Source organism: Podarcis filfolensis (assembly GCF_964270895.1).
Source record: "Podarcis filfolensis genome assembly, chromosome: 14".
Lineage (NCBI taxonomy): Eukaryota > Metazoa > Chordata > Lepidosauria > Squamata > Lacertidae > Podarcis > Podarcis filfolensis.
Genome location: NC_139616.1, coordinates 595,962 through 616,595, shown reverse-complemented (window position 1 = coordinate 616,595; position 20,634 = coordinate 595,962). Strand labels below are relative to the sequence as shown.

General features: G+C 44.8%; 1 protein-coding gene across 6 annotated transcripts; it reads right to left on the bottom strand.

Moving 5' to 3' along the window:
* Positions 1-65: 65 nt before the first annotated feature.
* SKIC8 (SKI8 subunit of superkiller complex) lies at positions 66-17,150 on the bottom strand. Of its 6 annotated transcripts, none has more exons than XM_083587001.1 (11): positions 16,871-17,150; positions 16,115-16,160; positions 16,003-16,030; positions 14,563-14,668; positions 13,804-13,976; positions 9,704-9,852; positions 7,781-7,874; positions 7,467-7,560; positions 4,054-4,146; positions 1,126-1,204; positions 66-325 (listed from the first exon to the last, which is right to left on the bottom strand). In XM_083587001.1, exons 2-11 carry the CDS (start codon positions 16,124-16,126, stop codon positions 236-238), a joined length of 918 nt encoding a protein of 305 aa, XP_083443127.1. In that variant the 5' UTR covers positions 16,127-16,160; positions 16,871-17,150; the 3' UTR covers positions 66-235. The 6 variants fall into 6 exon arrangements, with proteins under 6 accessions (XP_083443127.1, XP_083443129.1, XP_083443131.1 ...); XM_083587003.1 differs by having other exon boundaries at positions 15,939-16,030; positions 16,871-17,069; XM_083587005.1 differs by having other exon boundaries at positions 16,003-16,025; positions 16,871-17,065.
* Positions 17,151-20,634: the final 3,484 nt, after the last annotated feature.

Sequence of the window (20,634 nt, the reverse complement as noted above, 5' to 3'; positions counted from 1 at the left end):
ACAAGCACTGCCACCCCTAAAACAGAAAAATGTCTAATAGGGAAAATGATACTCCAGTAGCCCAGTTGGCAAATTAAGTAATTTAAAGTAACAAATACATTTATAAACATAAATAGCAAAATCCATACAAACTTAGATATATATTGATTTGCATTTGTCAAAATCTAAAGGTTTTCTTGACACCTTTTGAAAGTTCCACAGCTTTCAAAAGGAACCCAAATTGATTTAGGTACATTTAAATTGGACAGTCATAAATATGGATTTCTTGATCATCACCAACTGATACAATTTTAGAACCATTTCCGTTGTATTGCACTCCCCAGACCTGTGAACAAACCAAAAATCTGTTAAGATTGATTGCATAGAGTTAGGCAATAGCTTATAACAGACATTAAAACAATTATAATGATCACAAATCCTTTTCTTTAAAGGTAATTTATATATGCTGTGTACTGCCCACTGCAGAAGAGAAAACCAACCCAATGGGCCCTCAGATGTTGGGCTGCAACTCCACTGTGCCTGACTATGGCTGATAGGAGTCAAACAGTGACAATCGTAAAACTGAAACACAAGAAGCTGCCTCATGTTGAGTAGCAGCAACTCATAGTCTGAGGCAGAGCTTACCCATCGCTTGCTCCTTGATGTGGAGATGCCAAGCATTGGACCTGCATTCTTTGCATGCCAGGCATATACTGCCACCAAGCTATGGCCCCTCTGCCAGCAAAAGCACACTCATTCTGCTAAAAAGGCAGGCCAATGGGATTGTACTTTCAGTCTCTCACACCCCTGTTACCAGCACTTTGCACAGAGGCAAGCTGAGTGGTTCAAGCATCTTGAATTAAAATGCCAGTTTTATTTGGGGGTGGGTGGAAATCTTCCGTTTCAGGTGTTAAGAGAACTCAGTAGACAGCACTAATAGACAATTAATTGGACACACTTCACATTTATTTTATGGAACAAAATTTATATACTACTTTTGTAAGAAAACTCTACATATATAGCAGGAAGTAACCCTTCAAATTTTGGAACGTCTCAAGACTAGTTCTATGCAGCCTAAACTAAAGGTTTTAATGTAAGGAAAGTTCCCTAGGCTGCCACAACCGACAGCCACAAAGTTCTATATACCTGATCTTGATGATCAAAGAAGGTATGAGCACAGGTCTTGGAAGGTACATCCCACACTTTCACAGTTTTGTCTGATGAACTAGAAAAGAACAATGATCAACAATTTTGTTCCCTGTTAATACCAACCCACCAGAAATAGGAAATGGCCTCTGCTTCCTGGAATCATCACCATTTGTGCAGTCCACTGGTGTGAGCCTCCAACCCTGAGCTCGCCCTTCCCTCTTTGGGGAATTAAAAAATTGCAAGTCACATCTCTCACTTCATCCCTCCTGAAGCCACGGTACTCACTATTTTGTCATGTTTATTTAGGATATTTCATTGAAAAGTTCCAGGCCTGGTGTACAAAAGTGTGACTAACGCCTCCAACCCCAAAGAAAAGCAGAACAGAGCAAGCAAAAACAAAACCACCATCTGAATTGTCTGGGCAAAAAGGTCTTCCCCTGGTATTTTAAAAAGGTGCCAGTGTTGGCACCAGACGTGTCCCTTGAGCGGAAGCAGAAAAGGTCCTCTTTTAAGAGTGTAGCATACTAAAGAAGATGCTTGGAGCAGGGACTCTGCAGAAAATCTGAAGACTGGCATTAGAATTGTTTTTGCTTCCCTAAGTGTTTATTTGCCATGCATAATGTTCAGTCCATGTGTTGTGCAAGACAGCACAAAGCAGAAGCTGCCATGCTACATAAAGATAAAGGATCCCTGACAGTTAAGTCCAGTTGCGAATGACTCTGGGGTTGTGGCACTCATCTCGCTTTACTGGCCGAGGGAGCAGACATTTGTCCGCAGACAGTTTTTCCGGGTCATGTGGCCAGCATGACTAAGTCACTTCTGGTGAAACCACAGCAGTGCACAGAAACGCTGTTTACCTTCCCACCGGAGCAGTACCTATTTATCTACTTGCACTTTGACGTGCTTTCGAACTGCTAGGTTGGCAGGAGCAGGGACCGAGCAACAGGAGCTCACCCTGTTGTGGGGATTTGAACTGCCGACCTTCCGATCGGCAAGCCCAAGGCTCAGTGGTTTACACCACAGCACCACAAAAACTAAGCAGATGAGTAAAGAGTAACTAACTGACCTTAGCAATACAAGATTAAAGACTGCAGTGCATTTAGTTTCCAACCGAGACCAAACTTGCAGAACTCACTGGCCTGACCCAACAAGGCAACTGAAAGTTCAAGCATCCATGTTCCTTCACCACAGCAAAATGCAGTTCACACATTCCACTCGCTGTACACTTGATGACCGGCAGCTATCCAGTTACCAAACAACATGCAAGAAAGTGAGCCCACAGCTTGCAACTGTGTCTAATGCAGAACCTTGCTCAGTGGTGCGGCATCTGACTTCAGTCCCCAGCACTTGCAGAAAGGGCTGCCAGTCAGTGTAGGGAACCCTAAGCTAAGATAGATCAATGGTGTGAGTCAGCGTAAGGCAATTCCTTTGTCCTGCACAACCCCGCAAGACAAGTGTGGCTCAATGCAGCTGTCAGAAAAATTCTGCACGGCTCATACCCCTGCAATAGATGCCCCTCATTTTGCCATGCTTGAAGCTGACACCAACAGTTATCTTCCACTCACACAAACAAACCCAGGAGAACAAGGGCAAGAGCTTAGGCATGCTGCTAACACCTTGCTGTTTATGGGGAAAGCCACACACTGAAGTACATTGCAGCACAGTAGAGCAAACCCACACTCAGTAGAGCAAGATCAGCAAGGTAAAGAAACGGAATGCCTCATACATGTTTCTCTGGGCAGCAGACCCCATTTGAGAATTTTTCCTTAGGAATTCTTTGTCATTTATCCCAATACACTCTTAATCAGACTTCTTTTAACGTCAACACATATTTTTCCGTGTAGAAGATGATTTTTTAGTGGGTCTTAAACACGGATAGGGCAGAGGGGGGATGGGCAATTGGTTGCAGGTGCGAGTAGGAGATTGCCAGTGGCGATTGGGTGGGTGATTGGTGGCTGCTGGCAATTGGGAGTGTTGGTCAGGCAGGGGAGCGATTGTTGGCAACCCCCCACCCCAAAAAAGCTGAACAACTCTGGGCAAACCCCCTCCAAATAATACAGTATATTCATTTGTGAAAAACTCATCTTAAAAATAGGGGAAGCAGTTGCATAGGTTGTATTCAACTAACTTTTACTCAATAGTAGACCTATGATTGTAATTAACTGGCCATGACTTAGGTCCATAATTTTTAAGGAGTCTATCTGAGTATAAGTTAGTTGAATACAATCCTACAGTTACTTGGCACCTTTTGAAAATAAGGCTGCTAATTCTTAGTTCTGCCCAATTAAGAAAATCATGCACTCAGTTTTACAACTATGTGAATTTTACTCTATGAAGCCCCATTTATAAACAGGCCTTCCTCTCCACATCCCATCCACATAAATGAACGGTGATGCTGTAATGTCATAGGTTCAGGGAGGAAGTTCAAATCCACACTGAGCCTTGAAGTTCACCAGATGACGAGGGACCAGAGTCTATCTCAGCCTAGCCTGCTTTACAAGGGTGCTCTACTTACCTCTGTTGTAATTCTGGGGATTCCTCTCATGTGTTATGTGTTTGTAGTCTTGCCCCTTATAAAATTAGTGATTTAAAAAGAATGGCTTGGGGGGAGGCAGAAGAGAGTAAACCCAGCATAGGCCTGCAGCAGGCAACCATTCCCTCTGCTGGGGGCCACATACAAGCAACAGGCGTGGAAAGGTCAAAGCCCAGTGTGGGTCACCACTTCTCCCCCCCCTCTCTCTCTGCACCACCTCCTTTCCCCTCCATTTCCCCCTCTCCTTGCTACCCACATGAAATCAGGCTAAGTGCTGCTCAACAATGAACCCACCAGTGACATACTCCTTTCTAGAGTTCCATGAAGAAAGTGCAAGATGAACATGTAACACATAACCCAACCAAATCAGGTCATGTCAACATTCTACATACCTAGAAACGAAATGGGTGTCGTCAGGACAAAACGCTACATTTAGCACCCAAGATGCGTGGCCGCTCAGGGTGCCTGCCAGGTTCGCATGCTGCCTGCAGAATTCAAAAACAGGCTCCAGTTTAGAAATACACCCTAACAACAGGCTCTTCAAAATAATATTCCAGGGAACTTCTGAGTTTCTTCAGATGTTTATCAGAGGATTCTCAATGAAAAGTTGGAGCAATTGTGGACAAGTGTGACAAAACGGTTGCTTCTCATGAATCTTCCTTGCAATTCTCAGCTACCTGGGAGTGATGGGTCCGTTTTACCACATTCTTCATTCAAGGTCCAAGAGATTAGCATTCCGAAAGAATAAAACGTATGTGCTAGACTGCATCCCATATTTCCTGCCATGTGAAAGGGTTCACACTTCATGGAAACACAACCAACATCATCACTTAGCAGGATATGACTTATCCCTTAATTCAACCTTCCCCAACCTGGTGCCCTCCAGATGTCTGGCTCCAACCCCCATCATCTCTAATTAGTTGCCATGCAGCCTAGGGCTTATGGGAGATGGGGTTCAACAGCCGCTGCAGGGTAAGAGGCTGGGGAAGGCTGCCTTTATCAGTCACATTAATTACAACCTTCGTCTTCCAAAGGAAAAGGGCAAACAACATCAAAAGATGCTTCTTTGCAGAAGCCAAATGGATGAAGGTAAATATTTTTATGGTGGTCCAGGGGGAAAATGGGCTCGATGAACCAATACCACCTGGTATAAAGGCAGCTTCCTAGGGGCTGATGGCCGGATGGGAACAAAACAAATCCAAGGAAAAAGAGGCTTTTTGTTGCTATTAGATATGTCAACCAAATAGAACTTCCACATTCAGACATAGAAGGCCGCTCTTGCAGGATACCCAAAGGCATCTGGGTGGCCACCAGTGTTTGAAACTAACTGGGCACCAGGCACCTCCTGTAACAGAGAATGGGCTGATTGTGAGGAATTTCTTATGTCTTGTCGCCGTGTATTGCAACTAATTTAAATTGCTGGCGCTTCTAAGAGGCTGTTGCCTGTTGCTGGCTGCCGCTTGGATCTACTTGCACACGTGAATGCTAATGCCACCCTACATTAGAAAGACATGAGAAAGAAGAAGAGAAGGAGTTTGGATTTGATATCCTGCTTTATCACTACCCGAAGGAGTCTCAAATCAGCTAACATTCTCCTTTCCCTTCCGCCCCCACAACAAACACTCTGTGAGGTGAGTGGGGCTGAGAGACTTCAACGAAGTGTGACTGGCCCAAGGTCACTCAGCAGCTGCAGGTGGAGGAGCGGAGATGCGAACCTGGTTCCCCAGATTACGAGACTACCGCTCTTAACCACTACACCACACTGGCTCTCTAGAGAGAAGGCGGCTGCCTGCTGCTGGTGTGTCTCTGCTGCTCAGCTGCATTTGAGTGTGTTTCTCCACCAGACACAGGAGGCTGAGAAAGAACAAGCAAGGGTGGGAGGGTGCCATAGGGGAGGCTTTTATTCAGGATTAAATCTGCACTTCAGAGAGCCTGTCTGAGTGCTGGGAGGGAAGGAGCCACCACTGTGGGAGGAGGGACGGAGGCTGAGATCTCTCCGCGGCAGAGGGAGGGAGAAGAGGTATGCATGTGTGTGCCATTTGGAGAAAAGGGTTGTTTCCATCCCGGATCCGGTGTTTGTCTTCTACTTGCAACAGAACTCCATGGGGCTTCTTCCAAAGTAAAACGTGCATGGGTTGCCTGTGTTTGAATGGCTGAAGCCGTGTGTGACACTGTGTGACTGTTAAGGCTGGAGTGAACATATGAAGGTACCGTCTCCTCCAGGGTCAGTGCTGCCTGGCCGGCTAGGGGTTGTGTATGTTTTAAAGTATACCATGTTCACTCTACTGCCTCCTGCAGTTTATCTTGCCCACTCACCACCCCACCGTTTCTGCCTTTGGGGAGGAATCCCAGCTTTCTCATGACCTCTTCCTCCCCCCGCCCCACCGGATCATTCTCCTTTTCATTGTCTGGATATTTCCCCCATTTCTTCCCTTCTGACCACCCAGACCCCTTCTAAAGGGACAGTGTTCTGTGTTTGAATCCTGTCTCTGCAGGCTCCATTCTGCTCTCCTCCTTCCTTCCTCCTTTATCTTAAAATGCAATGGCCCCTTTCCCCCCCTCATCTCCCCAACTCTTGTAAGATCCTTCCCATTTTCTTTCAAATCTAGGCCACCAAACCTACCCTATCATGGTGATGGCCTATTTCGTTTTTCTTTCTTTCTTTTTGACTTTTCTGCACCCTAAATTTGGCCTGGCCAGCGTTGTAGGTGAAAATTTAACACAGCCTTTCTTTAGCGGAGGAAGCCATGGGAAGCATGCAGATTTCCTTGCCATCGCCATCTAACAATCTGAAGAATGGCCTGCTTCCATATCGATTCTACTGATACTTGTTTTATTTGGTAGTTTTTCTGATGATGTTCTGGCTCACTTATAATTGTTTGTCTCAATTGTAAACTAACTTGTGAATCCATTGGATTAAAAAGCTAGCAAGCAATACATGCACATGCACATGCATGCATTGGGCCTCTCTGCCATCAGTTGCGTAGGCTGTAATAAGTGGTGGTGTTGGTTAGAACAGAATCAGGAAATGGTAGTTACTCTGGATTTATTTGCCCAAAACACAAAGGTATGGTCTGGGGTGCTCATTTTATTTTTGATGCTTTCTTTTTAGAATGGTTAATTGCTTCCATTGTTCAAAAGGCCACAAAAGACACCTGGAATAACCCAAAGGAATCAAAACAGCAGCAAAAAGGTGGGGAACCACCACTGTTAAATTTGATTCTGCTTGATGATATACACAATTCATTTTCAGCTTTGTAATCTGGGGGGGTGGTGGCTAGACTTTCCATTGTTGTGATCATAACCTAGGCTTAAGGTGCCATGTGATGCCTAGTTTGTATATCTGAGTTTCTAACTCTGTTGGCCACTGTAAGAAACTGGTAACACTAGATTAGGGTTGTCTTCTGGGGCTGTTTGCTCTTTTCTATGAAAGCCAAAGTTTGTCACTGACGTAAGTGATTCAGACAGCCTTCCTCATCCTGGTGCCTTCCAGATGTTGTTGGATTACAACTCCCACCGGTCCTGACCATTGGCCTTGCAGGCTGGCGCTGACACAGGAATTGGAGTCCAACAACCTCTGAAGGACATGCTATCAACATACATCCTGGCAAGTTTGGAAACTTCCTGTTGGTTTGGGAAACTGAGGAGCAGTTAAAAGGAGATACAAGGAGGTAGAAAGGTGTACAAGAGTCAAGGGAAAATTGACTTTTTTATCTCCAAAAGGTAAAATTTTACCATTACATTACCACTGAATCAGTTTTGAGAGACATTGCCATGCTCTGGACAGAGAAGGATTAGCACTTACACGTCGTAAATCTTGATGTAGCCATCATCTGAAGCTGTGACAAGTAATTGGGAGTCTGGGGAGAATGTCAAGGAACGGATTGGCATAGCGTGCCCTGAAACATAAAAGAATCCCACTTTCATCCATGAAGGCCTGAAGGAATCACATCTTGTACTGCCCCCACCCCTGCAACCCTGTTTGACCAGCTCCTTTCCTGAACTGTTTCTGGAACCTGAAAACGAGGGAAGAAAGCAAAGCACAGCCTCTATATTTGGAGGCTTCAGACCACTTCCCAGAGATGGAGAGCAATCTGCTGCAAGCATTCCAAGCCTTACCTTCCAACGTGTGAAGAAGTTTTCCAGTCGCAATATCAAAGATATTGATAATTCCATCTATAGCTCCACTGGCAAGATATTTTCCATCTGGGCTCTGCAAATAACAGAGAATTTGCTATTTTTTTAAAAAAATGCTATCTTCCTCCATCCCCAAGTGCAAGCAGGCATAAAGGGAAAACATATTCTATTTAGAGAAATTTACAGACCACCTAATCAAAACAACCACCACTAAGTTGAAATAAAAAGTTTTTTGAAAACATCTAGAACAGCATAGAAAAGATGCCTGCCTGTGTTAATGTTAGGAAGGTTGCTCCAAAGCATAGACTGGATGAGTCCAAACAGATGAGGAATGAACATTATGTGGCATTTTGTGAAAGTGCAAGTTCCACAGATCAAAGTGGTCAAGTACGCATGTAAGGGGTAAGGTGATCTTTCATGTAAACTGGTCTGAAGTTCTCAACAGCTTTATGTAATAAGAGTAAACCTTGAACTTGTCTGAGTAACAAACTGGCACCCAGTGCAAATCTTGAGCTATAATATGCTGCTCTCAACAACTGCAGTATTCAAACCAATGGCAAGGACCCCCCGCCCCGAGTTCTTTGCAGTAATCCAACCTTGAAGTCACCAATGCCTTGAATACTGTGGTCACGTTATAAGAACATTACGTCAAAAGAGCACAGTTGCATCAGGCCACAGTCTAATCAAGTCCAGCATCTTGTTCTGACAATGGCCCATCTGGTGCCTATGGGAAGCCCGAGAGCAGCAGCACTCTCCCCAGCAACAGGGATTCAGACCAGAGGTTGTGGAACCCAGAAAAAGTCAGCTATACCTAAGCCTCGCCAACATCAGCCAATTTCTTTCTGGGACAAAGATGAGAAAGGCAGCCCTCTCTGCACGAAGATTAAATATGCCTGTGGGTATATCAAGCAGATCCAGTGATGGGAAAGGCTTCAAGCTGCAGCTTGACATTGCAGGTCTCTTACAAATCATCCTGCTTGGGGCTAGTTTGGCAGCATTAGGCAAGTCTGCAGAGCACTAGATGCTTTGCAGTACTGGTCTACACTCCACCAGAGGATATCAGTCTCACTTCAACAAGGCACTGATTTTCCTGCAAGAAAACCCAGAGGTGGATCCCTAATCCCTAATCAAGTGCACCAATTGGTCCGGGGCATAAAATGTGCCAACTGCTGATTTCAGGCTATATCACAAGGGTGGTGAACCTTTTTGGCGGTATGGGCCAGATCCTTATCAAGATCAGCCTCACTGGGCTGCCCATACGCCAATCACATGTCATCAAAATGACATAATGTACAAAGTGCTGTTAAAAGGAAGCCCCCCCCCCCACTTCTGTTTCAGTTAGGGTTCCATGCAAAGCCCCTGAATCAGGAATTTGGGGAAACAGCCTTGGCCAGCTTAGAGCCTTTGGTGGGCAACGACTGGCTGGCAAGACAAAGGCTCCCCACCAGAACATATTCTAGGATCAGCTAGTGGGGACACACCTATAAATCCCATGAAAAAACAAACACTGATTGTTGACAAGTACACAGTTATATTCTTGTCACATTCAATTTATCTGGGCCTGTGTTTTAATGTCTCTGGGCACCCATACAATTTTCCTACTGTGGGCCCCATATAGTGTGAAAGCATAGCATTTTATCTGGTTTAGATTTGCACACACAGCCTTGGAAGAAGAAAACGGAGTAAGAGGTGCTGGATTTGAAAATCTTCTTAAGCAGCACTTATTGATCAGCATTTTGAAACCATTAATGACCTAGCACAGCGGAGGTCTGGGGCCTGGTCATCTCTCCCTTGGCACCACTTTTTAAATGCTAGCAAAACACAGGGCATTCAGGACAAATTAGTAAGTGGTGGAGATAGTAAAAGAGATTGCACCAAAGGCCAATTAACAGACAGGATTCTTACATATGCAATACTCAGGATGAATTTGCCTCTTGTATCCAAGGAATATTCTTTTTTTCCAGTCTCAACACCAAAAATGTTCACTTTCCCTATGTGGCTTCCTGTTGCAACATACTGGGAGTCAGGCGAAAAAGCGAGTGACCAGGCATCCACTGTGAGAGGAGAAGGAGGGAAAAGTTAATGCTCTAAACTCCAGATTAAATATCCAACACTGATTGAACTGTTCTTATAAGTGCACAGCAATGTTGATGTATGACTAGCTGTGCATGAAAGCAGATATTAGAAGGTGCATCCCATTGCAAGCCATTATCATCGTTCACATGCTATTGTGCTCAATATCCTGGTGATGATATTGAAGATGATATCTGTGTAATGGTTTGAATCATTCAAAATGATTTATATTAATTTTTTAACAACAACAACTTATTATTATTTATACCCTGCCCATCTGGCTGGGTTTCTCCAGTCACTCTGGGCAGCTCCCAACTGAATATTAAAAATACAATACAGCATTAAACATTAAAAACTTCCTTAAACAGGGCTGCCTTCAGATGCCTTTTAAAAGTAAGATACAGTGGTACCTCCAGTTGCGGACAGGATGCGTTCCGGAGCTCCAGTTGGATGCTAAGGTTTTCACAACTGGAGGTGCCTGCTCTGTGCATGTGCACATGGCGAAACCTGGGGAAATACTTCCGGGTTTGCCACGTCCGTAACCCTAGGATTCGTATCCAGAGGTGCACGCAACTAGAGGTACCACTGTAGTTGCTCACTTTCTTGACATCTGACAGGAGGGCGTTCCACAGGGCCGGCGCCACTACCGAGAAGGTCCTCTGCCTGTTTCCTATAACCTCACTTCTTGCAAGGCGGGAACCACCAGAAGGCCCTGGGAGCTGGACCTCAGTGTCCAGGCAGAAGGAGACAGGGATACAGGACCAAGGCCATTTAGAGCTTTAAAGGTCAGCACCAACACTTTGAATTCTGCTCGGAAACGACTGGGAACCAACGTAGGTCTTTCAGGACCAGTGTTATGTGGTCTTGTTGGCCACTCCCAGTCACCAGTCTAGCTGCAGTCTAGCCGCATTCTGGATTAATTGCAGTTTCCGAGTCACCTTCAAAGGTAGCCCCACGTAGAGCACATTTGTAGTAGTCCAAGCGGGAGATAACTAGAGCATGCACCACTCTGGCAAGACAGTCCACAGGCAGGTAGGGTCTTAGCCTGCGTACCAGATGGAGCTTGTAATCCTTACAAACAATCCAATAAGGTGAGTCAGGATTAGTGATGCTAAATTCTTGAGAATAATCTTTTGGAGAATATTCTCGAGAATATTCTTGATTAATGAGAATATTAGAGAATTTTCATTTAAAATAGAATATTCATTATAATTAAAGTTAAACCATTCTAAGGTGATGGCACCAGTAATGGTCATGTTAAGGTTTGGTATAAGGAAACTCAGTAGTTAAATCATATTTTATTCTTCCATTAGAACACGTATTGTATATGTTACAGGACTAGTCAAAAAATCCAGTTGGCATGTTAAGGTTTAATACAAGTAAATTCAGTAATAGGCTATCTTGTGCTTCTAATAGCTCTAACACTTAATAACTGTTTTGGTGACTAAAACACAGCTTGATAAACAAAACTATATGCATACATATAAAAATGATAATATATTTCAGTATGTCAATCCCTGGTAAATGGCACCTTGTACCATTGAATGGCACTGCAAAAACCAGTTACTGGCACTAAATAAAAATATAGAAACACCAACTGTTTAAATCAAAGCCACCTCACATGCTGTTACACATAATTGTATAAGCCTAGGTACTTTTAAGTGTATAAAGCATTAAAGCTACTTTCTGTAAAAAAAATAACACTGTATGGCCAAGGGTACAGAATTGTTAAGAATAAGGTCACACCAAAATAGAAAAAAAGGCTATTACATGTAGTTGAAATGCATGCGAATTAAAATGCACATCAGATTAAATGAATAGCATTTTTAAAACTAAAAAATAAATAAAAAATGCTCACATTTCAGAACTGCCAGTGGTGAATGACACAATGCCCAGTAATGTAACTGGATCAAAAAAATCATTATTCATTACTTACACTGGCTTGACTATTTACTAGATTTTTTAAATGTGGGTTGTAAAACTGGTTCTTACATTCAAATTTATAATTTGAGGAGAATATTCTTCAGAGAATTTTCTAGCAGAGAATACAGTGGTACCTTGGGTTAAGTACTTAATTCATTCCAGAGGTCCGTTCTTAACCTGAAGCACCACTTTAGCTAATGGGGCCTCCCACTGCCGCCGCAGCATGATTTCTGTTCTCATCCTGAAGCAAAGTTCTTAACCCAAGGTAATATTTCTGGGTTAGCGGAGTCTGTAACCTGAAGCGTCTTTAACCTGAAGCGTCTGTAACCCGAGGTACCACTGTATTCTCATTCTCGATAATATTCTCCAGAGAATATTCTCACCTCACATCACTAGTCAGGATTACTATCCTCCATTCTGAAGATGGAGAAAAAGAAGCTGAGAAGAAGTGGCTTACCTGAAATTCAGCTAGTGACCTTCATCACTGTGACAAGGTTAAAACTGGGGCCCCTTACTGAATCATCACCAGCTCAGTCACCTTGGAACTGTCCCAATGAACAAACCATCTGAGCAAACATGCAGAGCTCTACTTCCTAATGGAACAAATTACTAACTAACTCCCCATTGACTTCTATGGGATCCACAGCCGGATCCTGTGTCAAGTTATTCAGAAGTCAGTCCTGAAGAGTTTAATGTGATGAACTACAGTCAGCATGCATATGATTGCAGTTAGTTGTGACTAGATTTTTATGGAACATATGACCCTTAAGGTCTTCAACACCAAAATTATAGCTCAATTGCTCTATGAAATTCCAATCTGGCTGCTACGGTTTACCCAGATGGTTGAACAAGTGCAGGCAGCTTTCCTTTTTAAGATTTTTGCTGTCCCACGCTGTGTACCCTATGCAGCCTTGTGTCTAGAGGGAGGTCAACACAAGGTAGAGACTGTTGCCTGGACGAGATTTCTTCTATGCTGGTTAAACATCTGCCTCACAACAGATAAAGATCCTCTCCTTAGTGAAGTGTTGCTAGATTCCTTTCTTTCCCCAGGGCTACAACAGTTTAACACAAAGGTACAGCAACTTGGGCTGTCAATGGAACTTCTGCGTTCAATGTCCCTACCATCTGCCAAGGCTAGGTTGTGGGACAATGAAAGCCAGATCTAACAGTAGCAGCACAAAAAACATGCTCCCCTCTTTACTTTCTTGGGCACATGAAACTAACCACAACTATCTCAAATTTTTGTTTAACCCTCAAGAAAGAAGGGCATTTTCGCTGGCCAGGTTCAACTCAAACCCATCAAACCTCCTTTGGAGAAACGTTCTCGGGCAAGGTGGAGTGAGGTAGAATCTGCCCATGTGATGACCACCTGGTGGAAACTCTTACTTATATGGTTCTTAAATGTAAACTATATGCTGATCTCCACCAGCAATTCCTAGAGCAACTCTGCATCCCCAAATAGAAACCAGAGGCAGTGGTCATACACTTTCTACTATTGGGGAATGACCAGGAGCTCACCAAGTTAGTGGCCAAATATCTTTATCTGGTATTCTGTTGTTGAAACACATTGCAGACGACTGATCTCCCTGGAGATCTAGAGATGTGACAATAGTCTGCTCTGCCTCTCCTTTTTTTTTGGTAAATGTTTTGTGCCACGGGGGAAGTGGTAACTCTGTACTGTTATGTTATGGATGTTTGTATGTGATTCCAACAAAAGGTTTGATGATGATATGTTCACCTTGTAATCCGCCACAAGGTCCTCTTTTATGAAAATAGCAAATACATACATAAAGCTTTAGTTAATGTTTTAAATTAAATATCAACAATAAATCAATAACCTATTAATTACCTTCCTCTCAAAGGGTTCAGAGCAATGTATAACTCTCATATAAATTTCATAACACAAATACTAGAAACAGTATGCTAAAAATAAATATTAACTACTCATTAGAACACTTGCAGCCCTTGAACCGTATATTCTTAGTAGTCAGAGAACTTTTGAACTTTACCAGGTCCAGCATCTATTGACTTGATCTGTTTGCCAGTGTCTAAATCCCAAATACGAATGTGAGCATCTAAAGAACTTGACGCAGCAATGGTACCCGTGTGACTAATATCCACCGAAACTACACCCAGCTGATGACCTTCTAATGTCCACTTGAGATCCAGCTTCTCTCCGTTCCTTTGCAAAATAAAAGGAAACTAAAATTTAAAAACAATACATGTTTCTTCATATGGCACACCTATCACCACATTCTGAAATTCTGTTCTGCATATTTTTCCATTTCCATATTAATTTTGGCTTTCACAATCCATTGCCCTCCCCAAATTTCAGTCTTCCACATGAAAAGGAGATGAAATAATTATGCACCTAGAAGTCCCAAGAAAGTCAATGGGAAAGGCCTTAGCTCAGTGGCAAGGATCCCACATTCAATCCCTGGCATTTCCAGGAAGGAAACACCCTTGTCTGAAACCCACTGTCAACACTTTCGAAACCACAAGTTACTAACAGCACAATGAAAACAATTTTTTGCAAGGCTTGCTTGGGTAAATCAAAGCACAGCTTAAAAATCAAATCTGAATTTGTGTTGAACTACAGCGTGTATACACAGGAAACCAAATTACATCAGAGCTAAAAGAAAAAGGATTAGACAAGTTCACAGAAGTTATATCAGCAGCAACTAGCTATGATGCCAAACAGACCAGCACATGTTTACATCATGTCAGTTTAACCAATTCTTTTTCTTTCTTTCTTTTTTGGAACTCACCATTTCCAGACTTTCACCATGTCATCCAAAGAGCCTGAGATGACTGTTTCTGAGCCATCGTTTCTATTCTTCCCCCAGGCCACTGACCAGATGGCGTCGTCATGTGCTGGGAAAGAAAATAACTGATTGAAAGATGAATGCAAGATGATTCCAAAAAGGAATGCAGTTTAACAGCTGTGGTTATCTTAAGTTTTACTGGATAACAGCAAGGTGTCACAGATAGTATCAATTCTGCCCTAATATCCATTAGTCCACTCTGGACACAATTTTAGAAGTAGATATATTTCTCCTTTGTTTTACTCAGCTAGTGAGGTGGGGTAGGGGTGGATGGAGTAACAGAAAATCTGGCTCCATATCCAAAGTGTCTTTAAGTTAACATCTTACATTAAAAACCTGATAGTACCAAATTATCGAAGGCTTTTCACCAAAGCCAGACTTTCCTTCTGCAGTGTTGGATGGCAGGTTGAGAGGAGTTCCCTACCAGGACAGACTTTGCTCGTGTGCTCAAGACATCAATTCCATAAAACATATTTTGTTGCACTGTGCAAAATATGAGCAAGCCAGGGCTGAACTGATATTACCCTTGCTGGTACCTTTCCTGGGAAAATCAGAGGCTTACTATATCAGGTTCCTATTGGAAGATTGGACAAACGCTAGAACATTAGCAGTGGCAAAGTTTTTATCGGTGGTTGCAAGAACCAATGATCCCTATATTCTGAACAAAATGCTTGTTTAACTTGAAGGTAGGCTGTATGAATTGTGTATTGCCTTGTAACGATTTGTTGAGTCTCTGGACTGTAATAAAGGTTGATGATGATATCCAAAGTGACTAGGTCTGACACACTATCATTGCTCTAGGAAACTGGTTCCATTGTCAAACTGCTCGTTCTCAAGAACGGTACAACCAAAATCTACTCTCCTGCAATTTAAGCCCATTAGATCTAATCATGTCCTCTTGAACAGCAGAGCCTTTGCCAGCTTTTATTTAGGAAGCCATTTGAAGAGTGTTAGGATGTCTCTCCCACCACCCCGTTTGTCTCTTCTCAAGACTGTACATAACTTCTCCAACCTAGAGACTACAAATCCCATCATCCTGACCAGTGACCATGCTGACTGGGACTGAAGGGAATTGGAGCCCAAGAACATGTGATGAGCCAAAGGTACCCTATCCCTATGGCATCAGAAATTATGACAGCTGGATACAAATTGGATTCATTTTTCACACTTTTCCCTTCTCTGATCCTTAATTTTGTGTCTTCATATTTCAAACATACCAGAAATCACGACAACTAGAACATTTCTTTCATAAATTCTTTTTTTCTTTCTTTCTTTGAACAGTTAAGATGGAATTCATAACTTATGTTAAAAGTCTATACCTTTCTCATACATTCAATTTGCCAGCTTTTGTTAATCAGGCACAAAGTAGGATAATTTCCTCACCTTGTTCTTGCTTGAAGAGAATACTGTACTAGGGGAGAAAAAGGAATATCCCTGTTATAAAGTAATAAAATTTAAATCATAAAATTAAAAGTTGTGGCTCTGATACACTTACTTGCGTAGTCATTTCTTCATACAAACTGAGGACACACAGAACTGGTCTGGGGAAAGAAAGAGGGGTAGTCAAACCAAGGTAGAAACATTCCCAGTGAAGAAATAAATGTGCGTAAGATCAAGTTACAAGGAAAGCAATAAAATAATAAACAATGTAGAGAGCAAGAAAACAAGCTACATGTTCTAATTTCACCTCTGCCATAAATTCACTAGGTCATGATTTCCAAGTCCTAAAAGGTTGGTGCTGTGATGTTTTTACTATAATGATCTGTATGTTCTCATATATCAGATAGAGAGATAGATAGCTTCAATTTTATTGTTTAATTGCTTTTTAATGGCTCTTCCCACCCACCCCTCTTTTTTTTCAGCTGTTTCTATTTTATCTGTAAGCCGCCTGGAGTTCCTGTCATGGAAAAAAGGTGAGTCCAAAGAAATATAAAAATAGCAGCCGAGGGAGCCGCCGCCGAGGGAGCCCTCTCCCCGAGGTGGCGGAAGGGGAGGCCTTTCCCCTCGGCTTCCCATCCCAGCCAATGGCCCAAAGTTTGCCCCGAGGCAGCAGCGCAAGGGCGGCCGCATCCAGCGCCTCCCCGGGCAAGAGGCCCACCCTGAGGGGGGGAGACCCCCTTCCTCGCTCTGCAGAGGGAGCCCCCGAGGGAGGCGAAAGGGATGTTGCTATGGAAACGCAGCCTAGCAAACCCCGCCCCCCACGGCCGCCCCCTCCCTCGCCTTCCCCGCGCGACCCCCACGCAGTGCTCGCCTCTAATTCAGAGATCTTTGTCTCGACGGATATAGCGATAGTTCAATTCGTCTCCAAGGCTCCCCGCAGCACTTCCGGCGCCTCCTGGTGACGCAAACGATGGCGCGCCGCCCGCCGCCAGGAGGTCGTGGAGGAGAGCGGGGAAGTCCTGGCAGGCCCCGAGAGGGGCTTCTCTGCCGCCACCTGGTGGGCAGGAGGCCGTTTGCCGGGCGGCGTCCTTTGCGCTTTCCGCTCGCTGCTGCCCCTTGTGGCTGCGGAGAGGGCGTCGGGCTGCTGGCGCACACTTGCTGTCATCAGTCTTTGTTTGGTTTTTTTTTTCCCCCTATGGAAACTTTAGCCTTAAAAGAAGTTCATCATTGTGTTTTGGGATGTGCTGAGTGAGAGCGGAGGCCAGTTCCTACATCTTTTATGACTCAGTTCATCTTTCAGAGTTCCTGAGAAGCCAGGCTTAATTTCATCCCACCCAGAGGGCAGCGAGGTGCCAGGCAAGGGGAGGCAGCGTCTCAGGGGCCAAACATCTGCTCTGCACACAGAAAGCGCAATCCCTGCATCTCCCAGTAAGGCCTCTGTCTGAAACCTTCTGTGCTAAGAGCAATAAGGGATCACTGGATTGAGGGCCTCACTTAGGGTGGGTTGCTTCCTCCTCACCTGGAGGACATGAACTGGGAACAAGGAAGGGCGTTTTGCAGGGCCTTGGCTCAAGCAAGCAGAGCTCAGCCCCTCGACTCCAGCATCCGGCTCTCGCAGTGGCCGACCACATCCTCTCCAAAGAACCTGTGTGAGGCTTGATAGGCCAAGGCTGAGCCTCTGAAGCGGGGGGGGGGGGAGTCCTGCGCTTGAGCAGGCCTGATATACCCCCAGGACAAGCTGCTGTAGAAGGCAAAGCCGTCGCCGTGTGGAAAAGCCCCAGAAGCATTTAGCTCCACTTTTCCAGGTCATTTCAACACATCCAAAGAAGGCCCAGCTAGGAATCAGGAGGCACTACCCTTGTGGTTCTGAAAGCAGGTACATTGGCTGCATCCACACCAGGCAGCAAAAGCACTATGATGCCACTTTAAACAGTCAGGGCTTCCCCCAGAGAATTCTGGGAGCCACAGTTTGTTCAAGATTCTGAACGTTCTTAAAGGTAAAGGGACCCCTGTCCATTAGGTCCAGTCGTGGCCGACTCGGGGGTTGCGGCGCTCATCTCGCTTTATTGGCCAAGGGGGCCGGTGTACAGCTTCAGGGTCATGTGGCCAGCATGAGTAAGCCGCTTCTGGCGAACCAGAGCAGCACACGGAAACACCGTTTACCTTCCCGCCGGAGCGGTACCTATTTATCTACTTGCATTTTGACGTGCTTTCGAACTGCTAAGTTGGAAGGAGCAGGGACCGAGCAACGGGAGCTCACCCCGTCACGGGGATTCGAAGCGCCAACCTTCTGATCGGCAAGTCCTAGGCTCTGTGGTTTAATCCACAGCGCCACCTGCATCCCTTCTTAGGAAGCCCCTGTTCCCTCTCACAGAGCTGTTTAACCATCAATCTCTCTTCCTAGGGAATGACAGCTCTGTGAGAGGGAATAGGGGCTTCCTAAGAATGCTCCGCCCCTTCATGGATCACTGCCTTGCAGTGGCGAAGGGGCTTGAATAACTCAGAGAAGCTATGAGCTATGCCCTGCAGGGCCACCCAAGATGGACAGGTCATAGTGGAGAGTTTTGACCAAACGTGATCCACCTGGAGCAGGAACCGGCAAGCCACTCCAGTATCCCTGCCAAGAAAACTCCATGGACAAAGACAACAGGCATATGAAAGTTATGACGCTGGAAGACGAGATGCTTGGACAGTGTTCTCGAAGCCACAAACATGGGTCTGACCAAACTGCGGGAGGCAGTGGAAGATAGGAGTGCCTGGCGTGCTCTGGTCCATGGGGTCACGAAGAGTCGGACACGACTAAACGACTAAACAACAACAAGAAGAATGCTCCGCACCCTTAACAGCCTAACAGCTGATGTACAGCATAGCGCAGCAGCCACAGCGGCCCTTTTCCTGCACATCCTCCAGCCGACTCCAGAGCTTCAACTCCAGTTGTGTGGAGAGAGAGAACAGGGGAGAGAGCTGGAGAGCAGGGTTAAAATGGGTGTTTGGAGGCTTTTTAGAGGGTGCTCCCCACTTACATGATTTTTGCTTCTGCTTGGGGGCCCAGAATGTGACCCCTGTGTCAGTGGGGGGGGTGCTTGTATCCCAGACAAATAACATGGTGTGGTGTCTGCAGTTTACAGCTCCTCTATTCCAAGTTATGAGGGCGCTCATGATCCTGGGTGGGTGGCTGTTCCTTGTGGTGTTCCTCAGGCAAGCAGCAAAATCCTACACATGCTTGCTCAGAAATTGGTCTCCCTGAGCAGAATGGAGCTTGCTTCCTAGTCAACATGTTTAGGATCACAGCTAAAATTGTTTGCTGTGGCTGAATAGGGGGAAAGGTACTGCTGAGTTTTGAAGCTGAATGTTTGGAGATTCAGGACACATAAAAGGAAGCCCTTCTTCATGCAGCACATAACTAAACGAGGGAACTTACTCCCCAGGAGGCAGGGGTGGCCACCAACCTAGGTGGCTTTAAAGGAGAATTAGACCAATTCATGGCTGACAAGAGGGCTATTGATGGCCACTAGCCAGGATGGCTCTGCTCTGCTTCCAATGTTGGAAGCATCAATGCTTCTGAATTTCAGTTGCTGGAAACCATGGCATGGGTGAGAGTGCTCTTGTGCCCAGGGGGTCCCATTGGGGTATCTGGCTGGCCACTGCGAGAACAGGAGCTGGACTAGATGGGCCACTGGCTGGATCCAGCAGGCTCTTTTTGTGCTGTTAGGTTCTTATGAGTTTGTCAACATGACCCAGTTTCCCTCAGCCGCAGACTTTGCAGACGCTGCATGAAGCCATGCAGAGCGACCTCGCTGGGATGACACCTGGGGATTTTCAGAAGCCAAAGGATCCAAAATAAGCCATGCATCAAGCCTCCTTTGGCATGAAAGCAAAACAAAAATAGACAACCTCTAAGCAGAAAAATCAACAGTGAACTTTATGCAACCTCTCAGAAATGCACGCAATGTTATTCTCAAGAGTAAGAGAACCATTTTTAGAAGACTTACTCCTTCTCATCACACCTCAAATGTCATTTATTACTTTTTTCCCATGCTTTCTCCAAGGACCTCCAGGCAGCAGACGTTCCTCTTCCCTGCCCTGCTAAAATACTCACAACAACCCTGCAAGGTAGATTAGGCTGAGAAATGCTAGGCCGTATCTGGAGTTCTTGGTCCATGACATAGGAATCCAATGCAACAGCTACTCTAGTGGAAGTCTGCTGCCCAACAGCTAACCCTTGGTGTGGTATCAGTTGCCCAGCCATCTTCTGGAATGTGCTTGTCTTTATTTTTGTACCACAATGGTCCACTAGTGCAACAACTATACTGCTAAATGACTTGAAAGTAGTGCTACACAGAATGCAATCCAGTGATCAATCCAGAGTCACCCGCTGAGCTTTAAGACTGACTGGGGATTTGAACTCAGTCTTTTGCAACCTGGTGCCATTCAGAAGTTGTTGGATGCCTGGTTACAGTAGCCTCAGCAGCCAGTGTGGCCAATGGTCAGAAATGAAGGGAGCTGTGAAAGCTGCTCTAACCACTGGGCAGTCTCAACTATGTTTTAACACAAAATTATGCTTTGGTGTTGTCTGAGTGACCATATCCTCCCAGGCTCACCTTCTCCTCCTCTTCTCTCCATTTCCTGTACAGC

What these genes read in the sequence shown, in the direction of transcription:
- SKIC8 (XM_083587001.1), bottom strand. An exon ending in TCTCTTCAAGCAAGAACAAG is followed by an intron (nt 14,669 to 16,002) that starts GTGAGGAAATTA and finishes TTTCTTTCCCAG; the next exon opens with CACATGACGACGCCATCTGG. An exon ending in ATGGTGAAAGTCTGGAAATG is followed by an intron (nt 13,977 to 14,562) that starts GTGAGTTCCAAA and finishes TATTTTGCAAAG; the next exon opens with GAACGGAGAGAAGCTGGATC.